At 40.3% G+C, this 19,969-nt stretch overlaps 1 protein-coding gene across 1 annotated transcript; it reads left to right on the forward strand.

The window, feature by feature from the left end:
- Window positions 1-6,618: 6,618 nt before the first annotated feature.
- LOC133997331 (dihydropyrimidinase-related protein 5-like) lies at window positions 6,619-19,456 on the forward strand. The gene is made up of 13 exons (XM_062436902.1): window positions 6,619-6,729; window positions 7,704-7,853; window positions 14,295-14,453; window positions 15,660-15,839; window positions 15,969-16,037; window positions 16,535-16,579; window positions 16,670-16,745; window positions 16,847-17,003; window positions 17,103-17,244; window positions 17,752-17,894; window positions 17,992-18,199; window positions 19,000-19,180; window positions 19,267-19,456. The coding sequence occupies exons 1-13, from the start codon at window positions 6,619-6,621 to the stop codon at window positions 19,350-19,352; spliced, it is 1,707 nt and encodes a 568-aa protein (XP_062292886.1). The 3' UTR covers window positions 19,353-19,456.
- The last annotated feature ends 513 nt before the right edge of the window (window positions 19,457-19,969 follow it).

The following is a 19,969-nucleotide window of genomic DNA, read 5'->3' on the forward strand; positions in this document are numbered from 1 at the left end:
CTGAACAGTTAGAATAGCTCATACATGTTTATTAGTGAATGAAACATTTTTATTAGCTGTTATCAGCAGCTATCGCATTCTCTGAGGGAGTTTAATGATGGACAGAGACCCTCTGCTCTGTAGTAATTAAAAAATGAGATAAAATTAGTATAAAAATCATTGACACCAAGCTGACTTCTTATAACTAGCGGTGACAAAGACGTTTGCACCTCCTCACGTCACCTCACGACGCCTCACAACACTTCATGTGCACTCTGCTCCATCAGGTCGCATCACGTTGCTTCACGTCACCTCACATCACTTCAAGTTGCCTCACATCTCCTCCAAGAGTCTCTATTTACTGATCCAGAAACGTCACTGAAGGTAAAACAAAGACTTATATGCAAGAAGGGAGACAAAGGCTTTCAGTGGAAGAAGCAAAAATTACAGTAAAAAGGTGGAATTACTGATTCACTACTACTGTCATTACTACTGCTGATATTTTCCTTGTAAAAAAACACATATTAATTTAAGATGACCAATGTAGATTTGTGTTTGTTTTTTAAAGCTGTAACAAAGACAAACTAAAAGTGACAGTTGTTTTTGTTTTCCTGTCCTCTGAGCGGCTGAAGGTTGTATTGTTTGTGTGTGTGTGTGTGTGTAAGTGTGAGTGTGAATGGTGTCACTGTGCAGAATGTCAATTATATAAGATGACTTTAATTGTCTTTGGCGTTACAGTCCTTTACGGACACACAAAGCTTCCAGTGTGGATCTCAGAGGTCTGTTTAGTCAGCGTTCTCGGTCCCACACACACACACACACACACACACACACACAGAGTCAGCTGTGTGGGTTCGGACGGAGCCGACTAGAACAGCAGCTTCAGCTTTAAAGTGTCTGTTTTTCATGTACGCATCACTCTCTCTGTCAACTTTACTATCTCTTTACTTATTCTCTCCATTTTCCCATAAGATCGAACACAATTGTGTGTCTGAAATTGAATCATCATTTCCTTCTTCACTGGGAATTTATGGTGGGAAGAGACACTACAGACTGTTTCTTTCATATTTTCTATTCATACAGGAGACCTATACCGCCATCAGCATCACATACTATTTAAAAATTAAAATGTGGGGTTACCTCAGAGAGAATCCAGCCGCCTCACAGATGAATGTCAAGTGCAGTTTCAGGTTCAGGAAATCGTTTTTTGCACTAAGAAAGTGCTGAGTTTCTAAAAAAGAACCCTTTCAGTGATCTTTGAAAAGGTTTGATAAGTAGTTTGATTCTTTATTTAAGAGTCATCCAGAATAAACTTTTAAAGCTGTTTGATAACTGCGGTCTGGGGGGCTCTTTGGGTCTGGCCTGGTCTGACTGAGGAGAAGTATCGAGTATTTGTGCTACATCTGAAGCTATGCTGAAGCTTCTGTCATAATCTACAGCAGGGGTGTCAAACATACGGCACACAGGCCAGAACCGGCCCACCAAGGGGTCCAATCTGGTCCATTGAATAAAGTAATTCCAGTTTTTGTGCTGCTACAGACATTTTTAAACTCTGACCAGAATACAATTCTGAATACATATTGTGGTCATATTTAAATCATTCATATATTGAACATCAATTAGCAGCTTCTGTTCAAAATTATCTGAAAAAACTGAGAAATAATATTGTTGAACTTGAACTCATTTTTCTTATAGTAGATAGATGGTTTATTATAGTAAAATTATAATAGATGTTATATATTATTTGTAGGTTATTATGTAATGGTTTTACTGGTCCGGACCAATTGAGACCAAATTGGGCTGTATGTGGCCCTTGAATTAAAATGAGTTTGACACCCCTGATCTGGAGGGTGGAATGTGTCAAATTAACTTTGTGGTTTTAAGCTGAGTCACAAGCAGCAGACATTTAGCCTGAGATCCACTTACAGACTGTTTGCCTCATACAGAATATTATCTGTAAGAAAAGATGCAAAGTCATTGTGACTGATGCTGAGAGGAAGCAGTAAATAGGCTCTGTTATTGTTATTAATCTCAGAGAAAAAGGATTGCATTGCCTCTTTAGTTCTGAGATATAAATACAAAATCTCTCTTTATAGATGTTATAATGAATCCGGTTTGTTTTTTTGCCACCGTACCAATCTTTTTTGTGCTTTTACCAGTGTGGTCTTCCTCCATGGTGCTCGTTTCTTACTTAGGTGCTCAACAGGAACTGAAGGCAGAGCTGGTTTGGCTGAATAATGTGCAGGTGTTTTTGCTGACTTAGCTTTTTTCTGATTACTTCTGTTTTAATTCTGCTGGTGTCAGCAACGATTGTCATTTTAAAGAAAACACAGTAATGGTCAGAAAGAGCAACATCCGTCACCACAACCTCTACACAAATGTCTACACTCTTAGAAATAACTAGATGCAGAATATGTTGCTTGTTATGTGTTGAGTTTGTTACATGCTGGGAAAAAAACGATTTGCTCGATCGGAAGATCCAAACTGAAGCGCAACATGTTCAAAAGAGCCAAACCTCCCATATGTCCACTGTCTGCACTGTTAGACATCATTAAATAAAGTGGTTAATCCTCTTTAACACTCCAGCCTCCCTGATAAACACGTTTGGGGAAGCTGATCCAATTAGGGAGTTTAATTAAAAACATAAAATCAATATTTTTTGTGGGTGTTTATTTTGGACCCTGATCATGACACAAACAGTGCACTGGAGTCAGTTACATTATGTAGATCAATGCAAACTTACCAAGTGTGCAGCCGCAAGTTACAGCTCACACAGCTGATGTTGTCCCATATAATAATCTGTTAGAAATAAAAGTGAGGTTTAACCAAAGCACCTCTAAGTCTGTTATAATGCAGAGTGGTGGCTTCCTCCTCCAGACTCTGTTGTGTCTGATTAAACAGTGAAATATTCAACCTTTTATCATCAAACTAATTTTATTCCAAATACATTGATATTTTAAAATGTTTAGTAGTACGATGTTTTAGTGTCTAGTCGCTAGCGTGACGTGGTAGACGGGAGTGTTTTGGGAGACCCATATATTACCATCCTTGAAGGCACCACGACAGAAAATATGGAAACATAGTTTTTACTCTAAGGCAGATCTCCATTCATAGAAATCCTCAAAGTTTCCCATTAATGACAGAATACAACATCTTTAGACTCAAATCTTTCTAATACTCAACACAGAAAATCATTCCAAACCACTAATTGTCCTGATAAAGGTCTGAAGGTCGGGCAGGTCAGGCTTTTATTTAAATCAACCTAAACAATATTTATCTGTTTGTTGATTAAATATCAATTTGACCTCAACTGGCAAATCAGTGTTGATGTTTTAGTATGCATCACCATACCGGCATGTGTGTGTGTGTGTGTGTGTGTGTGTGTGTGTGTGTGTGTGTGTGTGTGTGTGTGTGTGTGTGTGTGTGTGTGTAGCCATTTTTCTGCTGAAAGCCCTCCAGTTCTCATCTCCTGGGAAACGAGTCTTTTATTGAGGCTGCCAGGCCTTTAGGGCTCTGCTTTCCATACCGCACACCCCCCACCTCCGTGTGTTTACCACCATCACTGTAACTTTCATCTCTACACAATCACCCCCTTCTACTCTCCTTCTTTCTATCACGTCTTTCTTCAGACGTCCCTATTCCTCAACCTCTATTTTTTTTTAAAGTTTCTACCTTATTTTCATCTCACCTTTCTGTCCTTCTCAGGTCAATCTTCTCTAAACTCTCTAAAATCACTCTGACCTTGAGCTTGACCCACATCTCTGTGTTTAGAGCAATAAACTGCCAGAGCTCAGCTTACTATAATTCAGCCTCGCGAACACACACGAGGTAGGACGCAGAGTTTGAGTCTTGTGTGGTTTAGGTGCACATTTTAGGCTCAAAATCATTTCACCCCTCATTGATCTGTTCAGTGTTCCTCTCTCTCCTCTCTCCTCTTTCTCTCCTCTTTCTCTCCCCTCTCTCTTCTCCTTCCCCCCTCTGTGCTCCTCCATCTCTTTGAGTTATTTCTGTGTGAATGGGGGAGTATTGTGTCCTGCCATCAAACACATTACATACAACCATCCATGCAGAATACACAAACACACACACACAGACACACACACACACACACACACACACACACACACACACACACACAAACACACACACATACACACACACACACACACACACACACAGAGTGGGATGTTTGTCCAAGGACCTCTCAGGTCTGAGATCAACAGTATGGGACTTATTCAAGCAGTTTTTTTCAATGTCTTGTTAAATCTAACAGTATCATGTGGGTTGAACTTATTGCTCTGATATGTGATCAGAGCAATAGGTTCAACCCACATGATAAAAATACACTTTACAAGGCATCATTCAAACATATTGATCATTTATAAGGAACAACATTCAAAATACTTGTCTCATAGCAAATATACACATAAAAAAACATGTTAAAATCACTCAAAATATAGGAACAAAATAAATTATCAATAAATATATGTCATATATGTATATATATATATATATATATATATATATATATATATATATATAAAAATATTTGAACATCATAATATACAGTAATATTCAGGTATTTTTAGTTTTTAGTTTGATTTTGGAATTCATCATATTATATTATTCTTATTCTATCATTCTGACATATGCTTAGCTCAAGGTGTTTTCAAATGTGCTTAAAATTCCCAAACCATCAGTCATATATCTTTTCTCACCTTTATTACTATAATTTTAAAAGGATTACTTATTTCAAAAGAAACAACAAGATCATACACTGGATTTCCAATACCCATAAAGTGGGTACCACATTTACTGTAACACAATACAGTAAAATTACCATAGCCAGAAGCTATAGTTATCTGTAGAAGAAGAGGGGGCAGGGGCACAGAAAGAGCTCATTGTTCAACATACAGTAGAAATGCCTGAAATGAGGTTAATTATTTCTATGTTTCTTAACTAGAAGCTCTGCAGGATCATTAATATTCATCTTGTTTTATTTATATTTGTTGCCGGCGTCCTCAATTATTGAATGTCCAAAACATCCACAATGAAGTCTGCTTCTTTAAAACCTGAAACATCAAAATACATTAACTATTAGTCATTTAAAATTTCTGCCATATAGCTTGTTAGTAAGCACTGTTCTTTATTATTAAGAAGAGACCAAGGTAGAAGTATGTTTAAGTTATGAACATCAACCATATCCCCCTGTTCTCCACCAGTCTGTTATCATTTACATCCAGATACTGTTATCCATTTGTAAATTATACTTCCGCTACTCACCACTTCATATTTCATAGGCTGACACACTCAAAGCTTGGAGGAAGTTTTCTGTTTCCTGAGACAAAAACACAGAATGTCTCATAAACAGTGTGACTCTGTAAAAAAAATATCATACGAGCAGACTTGCGTAATAATACATGATTTGTTCTCTTTTGCTCTGGAAATGGAGGCAGGCTTTGTACTTGCCCTCTGAGCCTCCATAATGCCACTCTGGATGTTTGTTGCATTCATCCTTGTCGGCACCGGCTTTAGATTAGTTCAGGAATTACTGTGAAAGGTTCCTTCTGATTAAATCTGCCAGTCTCTCTCTTTTTTTGTTGTTGACCAAATACTATTTCAGATAATTCTTGCCTTTAAGGCTATTTTTGTCTATGTGAGGCCAAGCCTGGAAAGAAACTTGGCTCGCGGTTAGCTAATGGTTCACATTAGGCAAAATATCATTTACTTTGCGGTAGAATTCATTTACGCAAGGAAATATTGAAACACAGTCTTGTGGAAGGAGGCTTCAGAGCTGAAATAAAAAGTGTTTTTCCAGATGAACTGCCACTCAAAGATACCCAATGAGTCACACATGCATAACCCACTTTTATTCCCACAAGAGGTTTCCCTTGCAGAAGTCAGGCTCTCGATATTAATGATGATTTTTCTATATTTTTCTTATTGTCCACAAATCTCATGAGCCAAACCAACAATGAATGTATATTATATACATATATATATATAATATATACAATATGTATTTCAAGTATTATGTGTGTATCAAAAGCCTGAAATATCTTACTCCTCTGCATCATTTGGAGTCTGTTCTTCTCTTGCACACATTACACTGATACATTACTCTTGTTGGCTTTTTACCTACAAAGCTTTAATTGCACTTACAGTAATGTAACGAGTGTAGCTGAGTCAACTCTCTGCGCTCTGTGTGTGGAAGGGTTGGAACAGAGAGCAGAGAAACGAGAAACTAGCATGACTATAAATGACCATAATTTATGTGCACTTGTTTCATTTCAACTCAGTGTGAGAGTCTCTGCTGCGTTTTGCTGTTATTTATGGTCATGTTGTTCTCCTCTGCTCTGTGCTGCACACACAACAGAGCAGAAGAGAGACACTGAACCAGGTGAAGTAATCGAGTTGATGACAAATACACTTGTTACATTACTGTAAGTGCAATAAAAGCTTCATGAGTAAAAAGCCAAGAAAAGTAATTCATTTGTTGAATTTACAAAAAATTTGCTATATCATGATATGTATCGTTATCAGGGTAAATTATCTATATTGGGATATGAGATTTTGGTTATATCGCACAGCCCTACTACATTTTTGTTTAATGTCCTTTTTTGTTTCTCTCGTAGGACAATGGCTGCCAACATGGGGTCCATGCGTATCCTCATCAAGGGAGGGAAAGTGGTCAATGATGACTACACCCAGGAAGCTGATGTGTACATTGAGAACGGCATCATTCAGCAGGTACTGTACATTAACACACACACACACACACACACACACACACACACACACACACACACACGAGGAGGCTCTCACACATGCACATGCATTTTTTCTCAGGTACTCACAATCACTGACCACTCCAGTATGTCCCCAGCTGTTTGTTTGACTCAGCTCACAGTCATACAGTATGAAGAGAATGAAGCACTCGGTGAACTCTGCGACCCCGATGCGGCAATGGTGAACACTATAATTAGCTCGCAGAATGTTGTCATGGAAATGAGCATCGGCTTATTTGAAGGGGATGCGTTTGACTCAGAAACCTGGAAAGCTCAGTTTTACACCCACTGAAACACCTCACTTGCAAGAGAGCACACAAGCTTTCTCATATATTTGTCAGCACTGACTTCCATTCAAACAACAGCATCATAAATCATACCGTAGCTAAGTAATCATTTTAAGAAGCTTCTGTAAATCGCTGTGCTCAGTTAAACACACGCATGCAGAAGATGCTTCATTTTTAGCAGAATTGAAAGAACACAAAGACACACACTTACTATGCTGCTTATTCTCATTTGCCAGTATTTTGATCTGTTTTTCAAGGCATTATGTAAATGATAATGCAGAATGAGGAGTCCTAATATAAAAAGAATAGACCAGATGAAGGCCAAAAACACTTTGATGCAAAGTGGCATCCCGCTGCCAAGTTCACGATACTCCTGTAAAAATGCAAAGTGCTGTATGTGTTGGCACAATGTTTGTCAGCTCTCCAATGAACATTTATTACTCAAGCATGCAGGAAAAGCCAAGAAGCAGGTGAAAAAAGCAGGCTGGCAACTATTGACTATTTTCATTATTGATTAATATGCCAAAGCCCATGGTGACATCTTCAAATTCATTTCTTTACTGTCAATCGACTAATCAGTTACTCGACTCGGCTAATGAGCGTATTAATGAAGTTGTGTAATTTGTCTGTTTGCGTTCTTTCTGGCAAGGTTGGAAAGGAACTGATGATCCCGGGTGGCGCTAAGGTGATTGACGCCTCCGGAAAGCTGGTGTTGCCGGGCGGAATAGACACCAGCGTGCATCTGCAGGAGTCCTTCATGAATGCCGCAATCCAGGATGACTTCTACAGCGGGACCAAGGTACATACACCACACACACACACACACATACACACACACACACACACACACACACACACACACACACACACACACACAGACACCGTGCCTATATGACTATGTTCGTCAGCATGCCTGTGATAATACATATTTAGAGTCCGGAGACAGCTGTCATACACAGACATGCTTTTCTCCGTCACTCTCTCTATAGTCAAATGTTCATCAAGACTAATGACCACATATGTTTTCACTCTGATCCTATAGAAAGCCAGTCCAAACAGCTGTCACCAGTTTCTGGTTGAAAGCAAAGACTTCTCTTTTTGCACCCACACACACACAGCTGTTCAGTCTTCATTTGCAGAGTTTATTTGTTCATTTTCTACTGATGATCTGAATGTTTTCCACTCATCCCCTGTGACTCAGAGCAAAGAGGATGATTTAATAATAAGAAGACTTAAAAATGTAAGAGGGAGGGTAGTTTTTGCCTGCACATGCATGTGTCAGAGGATGTTTGGGCTGGATTAGTGTTTAGTTGTTGTTGCCTGGTATATTTTTGTCACTGAGGGCTTTACTAATGGGTGTCAACTGGATGTATGAAGGTGTGGCAGTCACTTGATATACATTACACAAACACAAGCTGGGAACAGGACAGGAATCTGTTTTACTCAGGCCATTAAGCAGAGCATTCTCAAACCTGAAATACATTGCTACTGGTTACACACTGTTTTTCACTGGAGCCAGTTTGAAGCTCAGAATTGCAGCTTTTGGTCAGCGCCATTTTTTCCATTTGGAGCCAGGACCTTTTTTAGATAAGGTTTAACCTTTTAAGCTCTGGAAACACACCACGCTACCTTAGACCCAAGCTAACAATAGCTTACTGGGAACACTGAGTGGTGCACACTTGGGCTAACGTTAGCTGCTTTAGCTAAACTATGCTAACACATCCCTCTCAGTGTGAATCCCAGAGCCGGGAAGGTGAGCCAACTGTCAATCACAGCTGTCAATCTACGTCCACATGGCAGACATCAAAGCTACTATAAGTCTTCAAATCTTATTAAAGGAGCAATAATCTCTAAAATGACCACCAATGCACTTATTAGAGGGTCTGCATTAAGAGATTGAGAGTATTATGACTCATTGAATAAGGACTTGGTATTTCTAGAGAGAATTTGACACCTATTCAATGGGAGTCAGTTGGGGCAGCTAGCAGCCCTTGGTGGCACTGTATATTTCTGCATTGGTTTCAACCTCAGCCTGTGGTAGTTGCTACTTGGATATATATTAATATTAAAAAAGCCTACTAGTTATAAAAAAAAATGTTTTCCATCCATCCAACCAGCTTTGAATATTTGCAAGTGATGATCTGGAAAAGATCTTCAGCAAGTCTTTTAGTATCTTTTTTTCTAAATACCAGCAGCACACTTGGAACATTTCTTGGAAATTTACACAGACTTTGCAGTGCTGCAGCTTAGTGAAATAACACATTGACTGCCAACTGAAGTAGGGTGAGAGGAATTTGCGGGGAAGCCCTCCGTATGCCAGTTTACCCCAGCAACCCCCACAATCACCATCCTCCTAACCACTGACCTCGCTACCATGGTAACTAACCCCATTCTTGGCGTGGAAATCAGGATTGTGTGTGTGCACGCATGGCGATGGTAGTATTGTGTGGTATCTATGGCGGCCGCGTTACCGTGACAACAGCTCGTGCAATTGTGATGAACCACAAAACTATTTCCCTCCGTGTCTGTCGTCTACTACTCTGCCTCTCCCTCCCATCGTTTTTGGAACAGTTTGCTCCCTCTGCTGCTTTCCTTCCTTCCTCCTCTTTCCCATCTCCTCTCTGTCCTCTGCTTCACCCCCTTCTGTCTCTCCACCAGCCTCCTTCATACAGACTCACAATGAGCTGCAGTAGGAGGAGGATTTATGTAAGATGGTGAAGTGATGGAAAGTATAAAGAAGGCACATGCAGACAACATTTCCAGAATGTTTTGCAGATGTGTCACTAAACATCTACCTAGCTGAAAGAAGAGAAACCTTAAAAGTTCCCATAGGAATTCTGGAAGGTATTATCTTTTTTGCTTTTTATTAAAGCCAAACTACAGTAAACAATATTATATGATACATTAGATGTATCATCTCTGAATTTAAAAAGCAAAACCTGGAGGCTGAACAACTTCTTGGAAGACAACTATGTAAAATACTTTGGGGCATTTATGTGACAGTAAAGGGAACAGACAGGAAACACAGGGAGAGATTGACAGAGAGAGAGGGATGACAGCTATATTGCAGCTACTGTATATGACAGGCGTATTAACCCCTCAGCTAACTTTAACAAAACAACCAATGTTAATACGACAATATGAGCACTGGCCACTTCTAACACCATCTTCTCCCCATGTTCTCATATTGGGATCAATTACATCACCTGAAAGCCCTTTATTGTATTTATATTTAGTTTATGATGCATTACAGTCAGTCTTTTAAACACAATTTAGACTATTTTAACTACAAGCTAAAAACTGAAACCATCAGCAACAATCCTACATTATCTGTACTATCAACTCCTAACAAATTACACAGGATTCTCTACGCTAGTTTAAACCTACCTCACTGTTGTCCCCAGTCATTCTGCACAGTTCAATGCTGATCATATGAGCTGTCAGATTTGCAGCACTGGAGCAGATCAGTGGGGACCAGTACTGGCCCGAGCTATTGGCAGATCAGCACCTATCACAGCTGGCACTGCAGAGATCATTGAAATGTCTCTGCAGGCAGGAGAGGAGGAGGAGGAGGAGGAGGAGGAGGGGGATGAAAGAAGAAGGTGAGGTGTTCAGCTGTAACGTCGAGTGTGAGCAGAGCTGATAGAGGCTGATCAGAGAGCCGCAGTGATCATCTGTCTGACATTGACAGTCCAACACACACAGATCCTCTCATCCTCTCAGATCAGTCATGTCTCACTCACTCTCACATTCTCCCTCTCTCTCTCTCTCTCTCTCTCTCTCTCTCTCTCTCTCTCTCTCTCTCTCTCTCTCTCTCTCTCTCTCTCTCTCTCTTTCTCTCTCTCTCTCTCTCTCTCTCTCTCTCTCCACCAGGACTTTAATTTAATTGCTCGTTTGATCTGACTTCTAAGGGCTTATTAGTTATTTTTGGGTCACAGCTAAATTAATTATTGAACTACGAAATCATATATTTTCACTGCATACTGGAAACTAGGCATTCAGTGATCATGTCCATTAATTATTTGGTCTATACACTGTCAGGAAATGGTGTAATCTTTTGAAATTGCTCTTTTAAACCTTCAAATGTTTCAATTTACAATGATAAAAATACATGAAGGCACCCAATCCTCATATTTGAGAAGCTGGAACCAGTAAAAGGTAATGAGGTATCAAAATAGTTGTTTATTTTCCGTCTCTCCATCATCATCACATTTTTTTTGTGCCAGTTTTTTTCCTTTCTCTCCTCCTCCATCGTCTCTACCCCTCTCTAACGCTATGTTAATGCTTTCTTTCCAGGGGGATTATCTTCACAGTAGGGGTTGGAGGGTCTTTAATAGAGTGGGGGGATTCATGTTATAACACTGTTTGGGTTTATGTGTCACCACCATCCTCTTCAGCCGTGAGACGTTTAAGAAGTGAAGGGGGTGAACTGCAATTCATGGGGTTTAGTGTAGAGAGCTATTACATTAAAAAGCTGTAGTGTATTAAAACACACTCAACTTCACCATGTGTTTATTGTAGGAATATTTTAGCTCTACTTTTGGATGTCAAACATAATGACACCTAAATGTGTTTTTGTGCTCCATAGTTTAAACAATGAATCAGTTTCTCTGTCAGCTTTATGATTATTGCAAAAATAATACCACATGCTTATTTAACCAGCACTGCTGCAGAACAATAATAATAAAGAAAAAAACATCTTAGAGAGATTTCATGGCTGTTGACACTCATAATAACATGTAGTAGGTTCATTTCTCTTCAATTCTAGCCCACTGATTAAGGTGCATGCTACGTAATCGCAACATCCATGGTTCAAATCTGTTAGTCGATCATGATTTCCTGTCATCTGTCACTATAATAAAGGCATACAATTACCCCAAAAGGTATTTAAAAAAACACATTTCTCAAATCTATTCTGTAAGTTTGATCACGTTTGTTTGTCTTTGTTCACATGTTCAAATTCACATACCTAGGATGAGCTTGGAAGCATAATTTTAACACGAGAGTCCACAGTGAAGTCTTATAATGCTGCATACTGTGTACACATAATGTTTGATTCTAAAACACAGAATTATTGATATCTTGATAATCCTTTTCTTACCTACAATCTAAAAGAAGATATTTGGGAAGGATGAAATTAATGATTCATTTTTTTTGCTCATCAGACAAGTTCTGCCTGCTTATGTCTAACTGCAGATAGAGCCTGTCTGGGAGGATTGGGACCGTCTTGGATCTCCTTCACACATTTATAATTTAGCACAGTCTAAATTTGGAAGATAGTCCGGTGACTGTATTTGCAGCCTAAAAAGAACAAAACAGGGCAGGATGAAAGACATCTCAACCAGCAGACAGCTTTTTTATTACTCTGTCTGCTGCTAGCCTCTCAAACCCTCACACTGATAAAAAGATGCACGCTCATATTCTTCCTCTTCTTCTTTTTCTACCTCTTACAGTCTCTCTCTGGTGGACTAGCAGTAAATTTTAATTAAACCCATGCAGACAAGACAGTGTAAATCCCACAAATCCCCAGCTGTGCCCACATCCTCTGATCTCCGACACACACACCCAGTCACACATTGACATTGATCGATGACACTATGCTCCTCATACATACACACACGTTACCAGAGAGAGACCTTCGATGCTGACGCTGCAGACGATTCAGACTGGTTTCTATGGTAATAGGAAACTTGATAGCTCGTTGGCTGGTGGAGCTGTCACTCGAAAACGGACGCTCCTTCCCTCGTCTACGACACGTCTGGAGTCTGGAAGAATGAGGCATGCACAGAGATCAGGCCTCCTCACATTTCCTCATCACAAGTTCAGTCGTATTAATGATGGAGAATAAATGTTTTATTTTTGGTGTTTATTTGGCTCATCTGGGCTGAAAATTGGAGATGGATTGAGGTTCATTTTCCTGTCAGTGTCTTGCACGATCAGTCATTTGCTATCACTCTCAGTTCATTTCCTGTTTAATAAATGATTATTGCTTGTTTTCCCATCAATCCTCAGTGCAGTAGCCCCGCTAGACTGTGAGGATATTGAATAGGTGACTGGCAGTGCAGTTGTGGATAAGGAGGAGGAGGAGGAGGAGGAGGAGAACATGTGACAGACATGGCAGAGCAGTAACTGTTGTCATGGCTACAATAAAAAAAAGTGCATTTACCGTTCAGCCAACTGAGACGAGTCACTGCAGACCGCTCCCTTCACCTCATCTGTTTTCCATCCTGTCATCCTCTTCCTCTCATTCCACCCTTCTGCTTTTCTACATCAATAATTTAATCTCATTCTTTTCATATTTCATCTTTTCCTTTTTCCATGTTACTGCTGACTCACAGTTGCTGTGAAACACTGGAGACAGACTGGAGATTGTTTGTGAGTTTTTAGGAAGAGGTTTCAGAAAGTTTTTATACAAAGGCTCTTCATAAATGATGTCAGATTTTTGTCAGTAAAAGGTTTTTATAGAGGGGTGCATCAGTGATGACAGCACTAAAACAAAAGGCAGTTGCTCTCACAGGGACATTAATACATTGATTATTATGTCCTTTTTTTCTCTGTCTTTTGATATCAATATTAAAATATAAAACACACTTACTGTATTATTATCATTTTTAATTTAAAACAGATATAATCTATAACAGAAGGTTCAAGAATCACATATGTTTTTTTATCTGTGATTATTGTACCTTAGAAAAAGTACCTTTTTAACACTCAACTTGCAGGAACTGAGAAGTATATTTGTCACAATGTATACAGTTATATGACAAGACATCTCTTATTAACTGTAACTTAACTAGAACCAATAACACATGTATAAAACAAACAGAAAGATATAAATTCAAACATTATACGTACATACATACCTTCAAATAACACATTTATGTTCAAAATATCAAATAAATTGTGCTCTGAATAGCAGAGGAAAAAAGAAATGCTACAAGTTTAACCTAATAAAGGGCTTTTCTCATCATCTCAGGCTTTGTCCATACAGCTGCTTAAATTAAATGTTTTGTATAATAGTCACCTCAGTGTTTGTGCATCAAATAGATCATGATGAGAAAACAGTAAATAAGAAAGGACTATAGCTCACTGTCACCAGGACAATCAGTGTCTATGTGCTTTACAGTGGAATCATTGTTCTCTTTTCTCTCCTCCTTCCTTCTTTACTTCCTTCCTTCCTTCCTTCCTACCTTCCTTCCCTCCCTCCTTCCTCTCTTGCTCACCCTCTCACTTCACCCAGGCTGCTCTTATGGGTGGCACCACCATGGTGATGGCGATGGTCCTGCCTGAACAACACTGCTCCCTGCTGGACGCCTACGAGAAGTGCCGAGCTCTGGCCGACGCCAAGACATGCTGCGACTACGCCGTGCACGTCGGCGTGACCTGGTGGGGACCCAAGGTAAGACCGAAAAAGGGGTGAGAGTGTGACACGTACCAGGAAACACTTCCGCCCATATCTTTAAAGACTAACATTCATTCTTCTCCATTTGGCTCCTCCAGCTTTTAATTCTTCCTGAATGAATAATCAAGCAGTCAAAGCATTTTTTCATTTGTGGGTGAAATGTGTGATGACCTGGATTAAACCTTACAGAAACTAGGTTAACACACATGCTCACTGGGCACGTTAGGCAGACTCTATGAGTCAGTATGCTTCATTCAGCCCTTGGCTGTAAGGTCTCTACTATACTGTATCATCTGCTGACTGTGTGCATGTGCCACATTTTATTATACACAGTGAAGTCAGTTCATTTCATGCCAGATTGATTTAAATTTACTCGTTAGATCCTTTTAATACCATGAATACCACGATGATGATATAATGGAAACTAGCCCTGTAACTAAGAATGATTTTCGATCAATCTGACAGTTATTTTCTCATAATTCATTGATTCTTTTTTTTATTAAACGTCAGAAAAACGAAGTGCTTGATAAGCATCACTGAAAAAAGAAATGACATTTACAAAATCTTACATCCTTTCTGATGAGTTTGAGTTGTTTTCCAGGTATTACATAAAAGCACATACACATACAGTTGTCCATTTTACACCATATTTTCTATCAAGAAGAGGAAACCTTGAGTGAAGAAATATTTATTGTTTGTATTTTGCTTCCATCAACAAGACCATGATGGGTTTTTTCAACTTTTTCTTTTTTTAAATCATAGCATTAAAACCGTTTTACTGAAGTGCAATTTGAATATTTTACTCTGCATAGACCAAACAGTTTGTCTTTACTGCATTTTTTTATTGGATTAAATAGATTTCTCTGTGTGGTGAATGTCTCTTTGGGACTGTGAAAATCACCAATGTGAATTCAGTCTGATCTCATTCTGGCTGCTCTCCAAGCTCATTTCACACCCCATATAACACACACAATAACACGCAAGTTTGTCTTTATATCCTTGTGAGGGCACTCATTGGCATAATACATTCCCGAGCCACCTCTTCACAATGCTGGTTTTCAACCGAAATTTAAGATAGAAAGACACACACACACTTTCCCTCCACTCCCATACTCACACTGTATAAAGCACTTAACTGTCTATCTTCACCGATACATACTTCAGTTCAAATCCCTGATGCCACACCTTTCACCCTGTGATCAGGTGCGTAACGAGATGGAGACCCTGGTGAGGGAACATGGGGTCAACTCCTTCCAGATGTTCATGGCCTACAAAGACATGATGATGCTGAGGGACTGCGAGCTGTACCAGACTCTGCAGACCTGTAAGGACATCGGGGCCATCGCACGCGTCCATGCTGAGAATGGAGAGCTGGTGGCGGAGGTACACAACACACAAACAATCACACAGGCACAAAAAAACTGCACAAATAATCTTATGTGTGTTTTTTAATATTGAGGAAAGAATTAGAAGCTGAACTTATGTTGAAGTTGTGTGTTTGTGTGTGTTTAGGGTGCCAAAGAGGCTCTGGATCTGGGCATCAGTGGACCAGAGGGTATTGAGGTCAGCCGACCAGAGGAGGTGAATTTACATCACAGATTCTTATCTCACTTATTTGGCTATTAGCCTGCAGCTGTAACATACACAGAGAGAGTTTGCATTATCTTCTGCACTGACTTCTCCTACTGCTCCTTTTTTTCATCCATTCCTTTTGATAAGCAGCTTTCAATGTTGATAGTTGAAGTTAAATGTAGCCTTATTTTTCCTCACAGTGAAAATGATATAGGGAAACTGGAAGCCTGGAATAAAGAAAGAAGCTAAAATAGGACCATTTTGAAAAGATTACTTCTACACTATGAGTTGACACAAAAGCTAACATGCAAAATCCAGCTATTGTCACTGATTTGCATCATTCTCTTAAGGGGATACTCCCATAAAGATAACACAATGCTATATGTTACTGTAGCATTCAACTTTTACTGTTTTTTATGGACATACGTTTCTGATAAAAAGAATATTTGAATGTATGCTCGGTTCATGTTAAACTTCTCATCTTGTGATTCTATCTTTGTCTATAGCTGGAGTCTGAGGCTACTCACAGAGCTGTCACCATCGCCAACAGGGTAAACACTAGATTTTAATATCCTGCCTGTATGTCTATGTCATGATAAAAGAACAAATATATGACTGAATGAATTTGTTTATGACTGCAGGCTCACTGCCCAATCTACCTGGTCAATGTATCCAGTATGTCTGCTGGAGACATGATCGCTGCTGCTAAGATGCAGGGTGAGTCACCCGCTCAGTGAAACAATACCAGCATGAGGATGGTAACCTTGACGAGGATGATGATGATTTTCCCCTCCTCTCTCTTCTTGCCATCTCTCCAGGTAAGGTGGTCCATGCAGAGACCACAGTGGCTCACGCGGTGGCTAACGGGATGCAGTATTACCACCAGGAGTGGGCTCACGCTGCCGCCCACGTCATCGTCCCTCCTCTCCGCCTTGACCCCAACACACCCAGCTACCTCATGGGCCTGCTGGGCAAGTGAGTGCACAGAACACACACAAACATACTGTATGCTGGGGTTTTTTTTATCATTTAAGCTGCAGTTCTTAGACATGAACATGTATTTCCTGTTTCTAGTGACACTCTGAGCGTTGTGGCATCAGAGCACCGTCCATTCAGCACCAAGCAGAGAGCCTTGGGCAAGGAGGACTTCACCAAGATCCCTCACGGAGTGGCTGGAGTCCAGGACAGGATGAGTGTCATCTGGGAGAGGGGAGTGGTACGTACACTCACACGCGAACACACTCACAGACACCTTTTTTCTGCACAACAGCAGGTTTAATGTTAAAGAAGTTACTTTAACAGTATGATACTAAATTCAATTTAGAATTCCTATTAGAACAACTTTGGGTTAGGATTAAACTGAGACAGATTCAGATGTGTAGGATGTGTGTGTTTATAAAATAATGCAGATATCAGCTGTTGAAGAAGACAGACATCTCAGCTTAGATTTAGGTGCTTAATTTTTTTGACAGAATGGGGTTTTTTCAGTCTTGGTGCGGTTATCGTATATGACTGTATATTCAGTGTCAGTTTTAGTTTATATTTGTCATGTCTGCTGCCTTACTGTAACACTGACCCAAATGAATAAAGTCCATACATGAGCATTGCCTGAAACAATCCCCCAAAACTCCACAAAATGATTCTGCACATCACTGATTTCCTTTTTTCGTACCGATCACCTGACCTGTTCTGGAAATTAATGATGTATAATACTTGCCTGTAGGTGACAGGAAAGATGGATGAGAATCGTTTCGTGGCCGTGACGAGCTCTAACGCCGCAAAGATCTACAACCTGTACCCACGCAAGGGCCGCATCATCGCCGGGGCCGACGCTGACGTTGTGGTGTGGGATCCAGACGCAACAAGGTACAAGTCTCTCATTACAGCATCAGGTGTGGTTAAAAAACACAAAGTACTGTGCACAACACACACACACACACTGATGCCTCTTCTTTTTGTGCAGGACGATCTCCGTGAGCACTCAGGTGCAGGGTGGAGACTTCAACCTGTACGAGGGGATGCGCTGCCACGGCGTTCCCCTGGTGACCATCAGCCGGGGACGTCTAGTATGCGAGAACGGTGTGTTCATGTGCGCCGAGGGCTCTGGAAAATTCTACCCCCAGCGCACCTTCCCTGACTACCTCTACAAGAAGATGGTGCAGAGAGAGAAGGTGCGTTCGCTTTCACCATCTCACTCTGCTCACTTTAGAAAGACTGAATCAAAATATAGAAAGTGAACCAGCTTCCGGTTGGACACCAAGGCTCACACAGTGCTAAGATATGCTGTGTCAGGTGACAGCTAGCCCACTGAGTACACACCCATCATGCTGTGTCTAACCGCACTGATTTGGCAGTCTATAAAAGGATTTAATGCTCTCTCTGTACGCTGACACTGTTTTTCTGCAGCTGTTGCTGCTGTCTGCAAAACCTCCATCTCAGCTCCTACATGTTCACTTTGGTCCTGTTTTATGCTCACTACATGATTTATTCATGCTTTCAGAGCTTGTTATTTTTGCTTATTCATCTGTGAAAAATATGTGAGTTTATCTGTTTGTTATTAATATGAAAAATGTGTGACAATCACAAACAAAGGAAGGAAAGGAAAGAAAACACCTCAAGATTAGAACCATTACTGTCATGTCAGATAAATGTCAGAAGTTTCATCTCCATTTGAAATTCATGATGAGATTGTTATTGACAGGACTATTATTATTTATCTCTTACTAAATACCACCTGCAGCCACAAAGTATAGACAAAAGGTTTATGCACTTTCACTCTTCGTGGAAATTGGAGATTCATTTTTTACAAGCAAAACAAGATCAACACATTTCTATGAACAACATGTTAATATTTACAAATAATCCATGTTCCAGACTTCATCTCAACAGTTAACGCCACATATTTAAGTTCAACTAAGTTACTAATAGCTTAACAATTCCTGTCTATAATCTATATGTCTCTCTGTTTCAGACTCAGGGTTATAAAAGCGTTGACAGGGACCCTTACTCTGGTGACGTGGTCAAGGTGGCAAACACTATGAAGAAGGAGCTCGGTTTGGGCCCCATCGATGGAGAGAGCCCCACCAAACAATCCGGCCCTCGAGGACACCATGGGGGCCGAGACCTCCACGAGTCCTCCTTCAGCCTCTCAGGTAGGCAGAACAACAGTGAAAACCTCATCACCCCAGTTTTCTGTGACTCCAATCCCATCTAAATGTACGTTGTGTTTCTCTCTCAGGGTCTCAAGTTGACGACCACATCCCCAAGAGGTCCTCGGCTCGGATCCTGGCCCCTCCCGGCGGGCGCTCCAGCGGCATCTGGTAATCTCCACTCCCGGAGCTTCAAACCGTCCAAGCCTCCGTGTTTTCTATGTTTCTGAACAACCAGGAAAACTGCACTGATTTTCAAACACAGGATTAAAGCTAAGAAGGGAAAAAAACAAATTAAATAAAGCATGTGTGTGTGATTGGTGACGAGCTAACCGATGATCAGTGATTCGCCAAAGTGACTTTTACAATATCTAATTTGTGTCTTAAATTGGAGTGACTGACCTGATTAACTACGCAATGAGTGAAGGGCTACCAACGAATTCAAACGTTTTTCTCCAAATTCGAGCTGATCACACTAACATTGACAAAGTCTGCTCATTATCACCCTGCTCGTATCCCGCCAAAATAAACAAACTGTGAAAGATCAAAACCAGTACAGTTTTTGATGGTTTGAACCGAAGTGATGTCGACCGAATTATTTAAAACTCGTAGAACTGGATTCAGTGAAGTATCTACCCCACCCTCCTCACCCTATCAAACACAACAACATGCAGTACACTGTAGACACCCCTAGTCTCATATGAAGATGTGTGTGGATTCTGTTTGTGATTGAACACGCCCGCCGTGCTCGGCTTCCTGCTGCACCGCGGGGTTCCCTCTAACAGTGTTTCT

Source organism: Scomber scombrus, chromosome 17 (assembly GCF_963691925.1).
Source record: "Scomber scombrus chromosome 17, fScoSco1.1, whole genome shotgun sequence".
In the NCBI taxonomy this organism is placed as follows: Eukaryota; Metazoa; Chordata; class Actinopteri; order Scombriformes; family Scombridae; genus Scomber; species Scomber scombrus.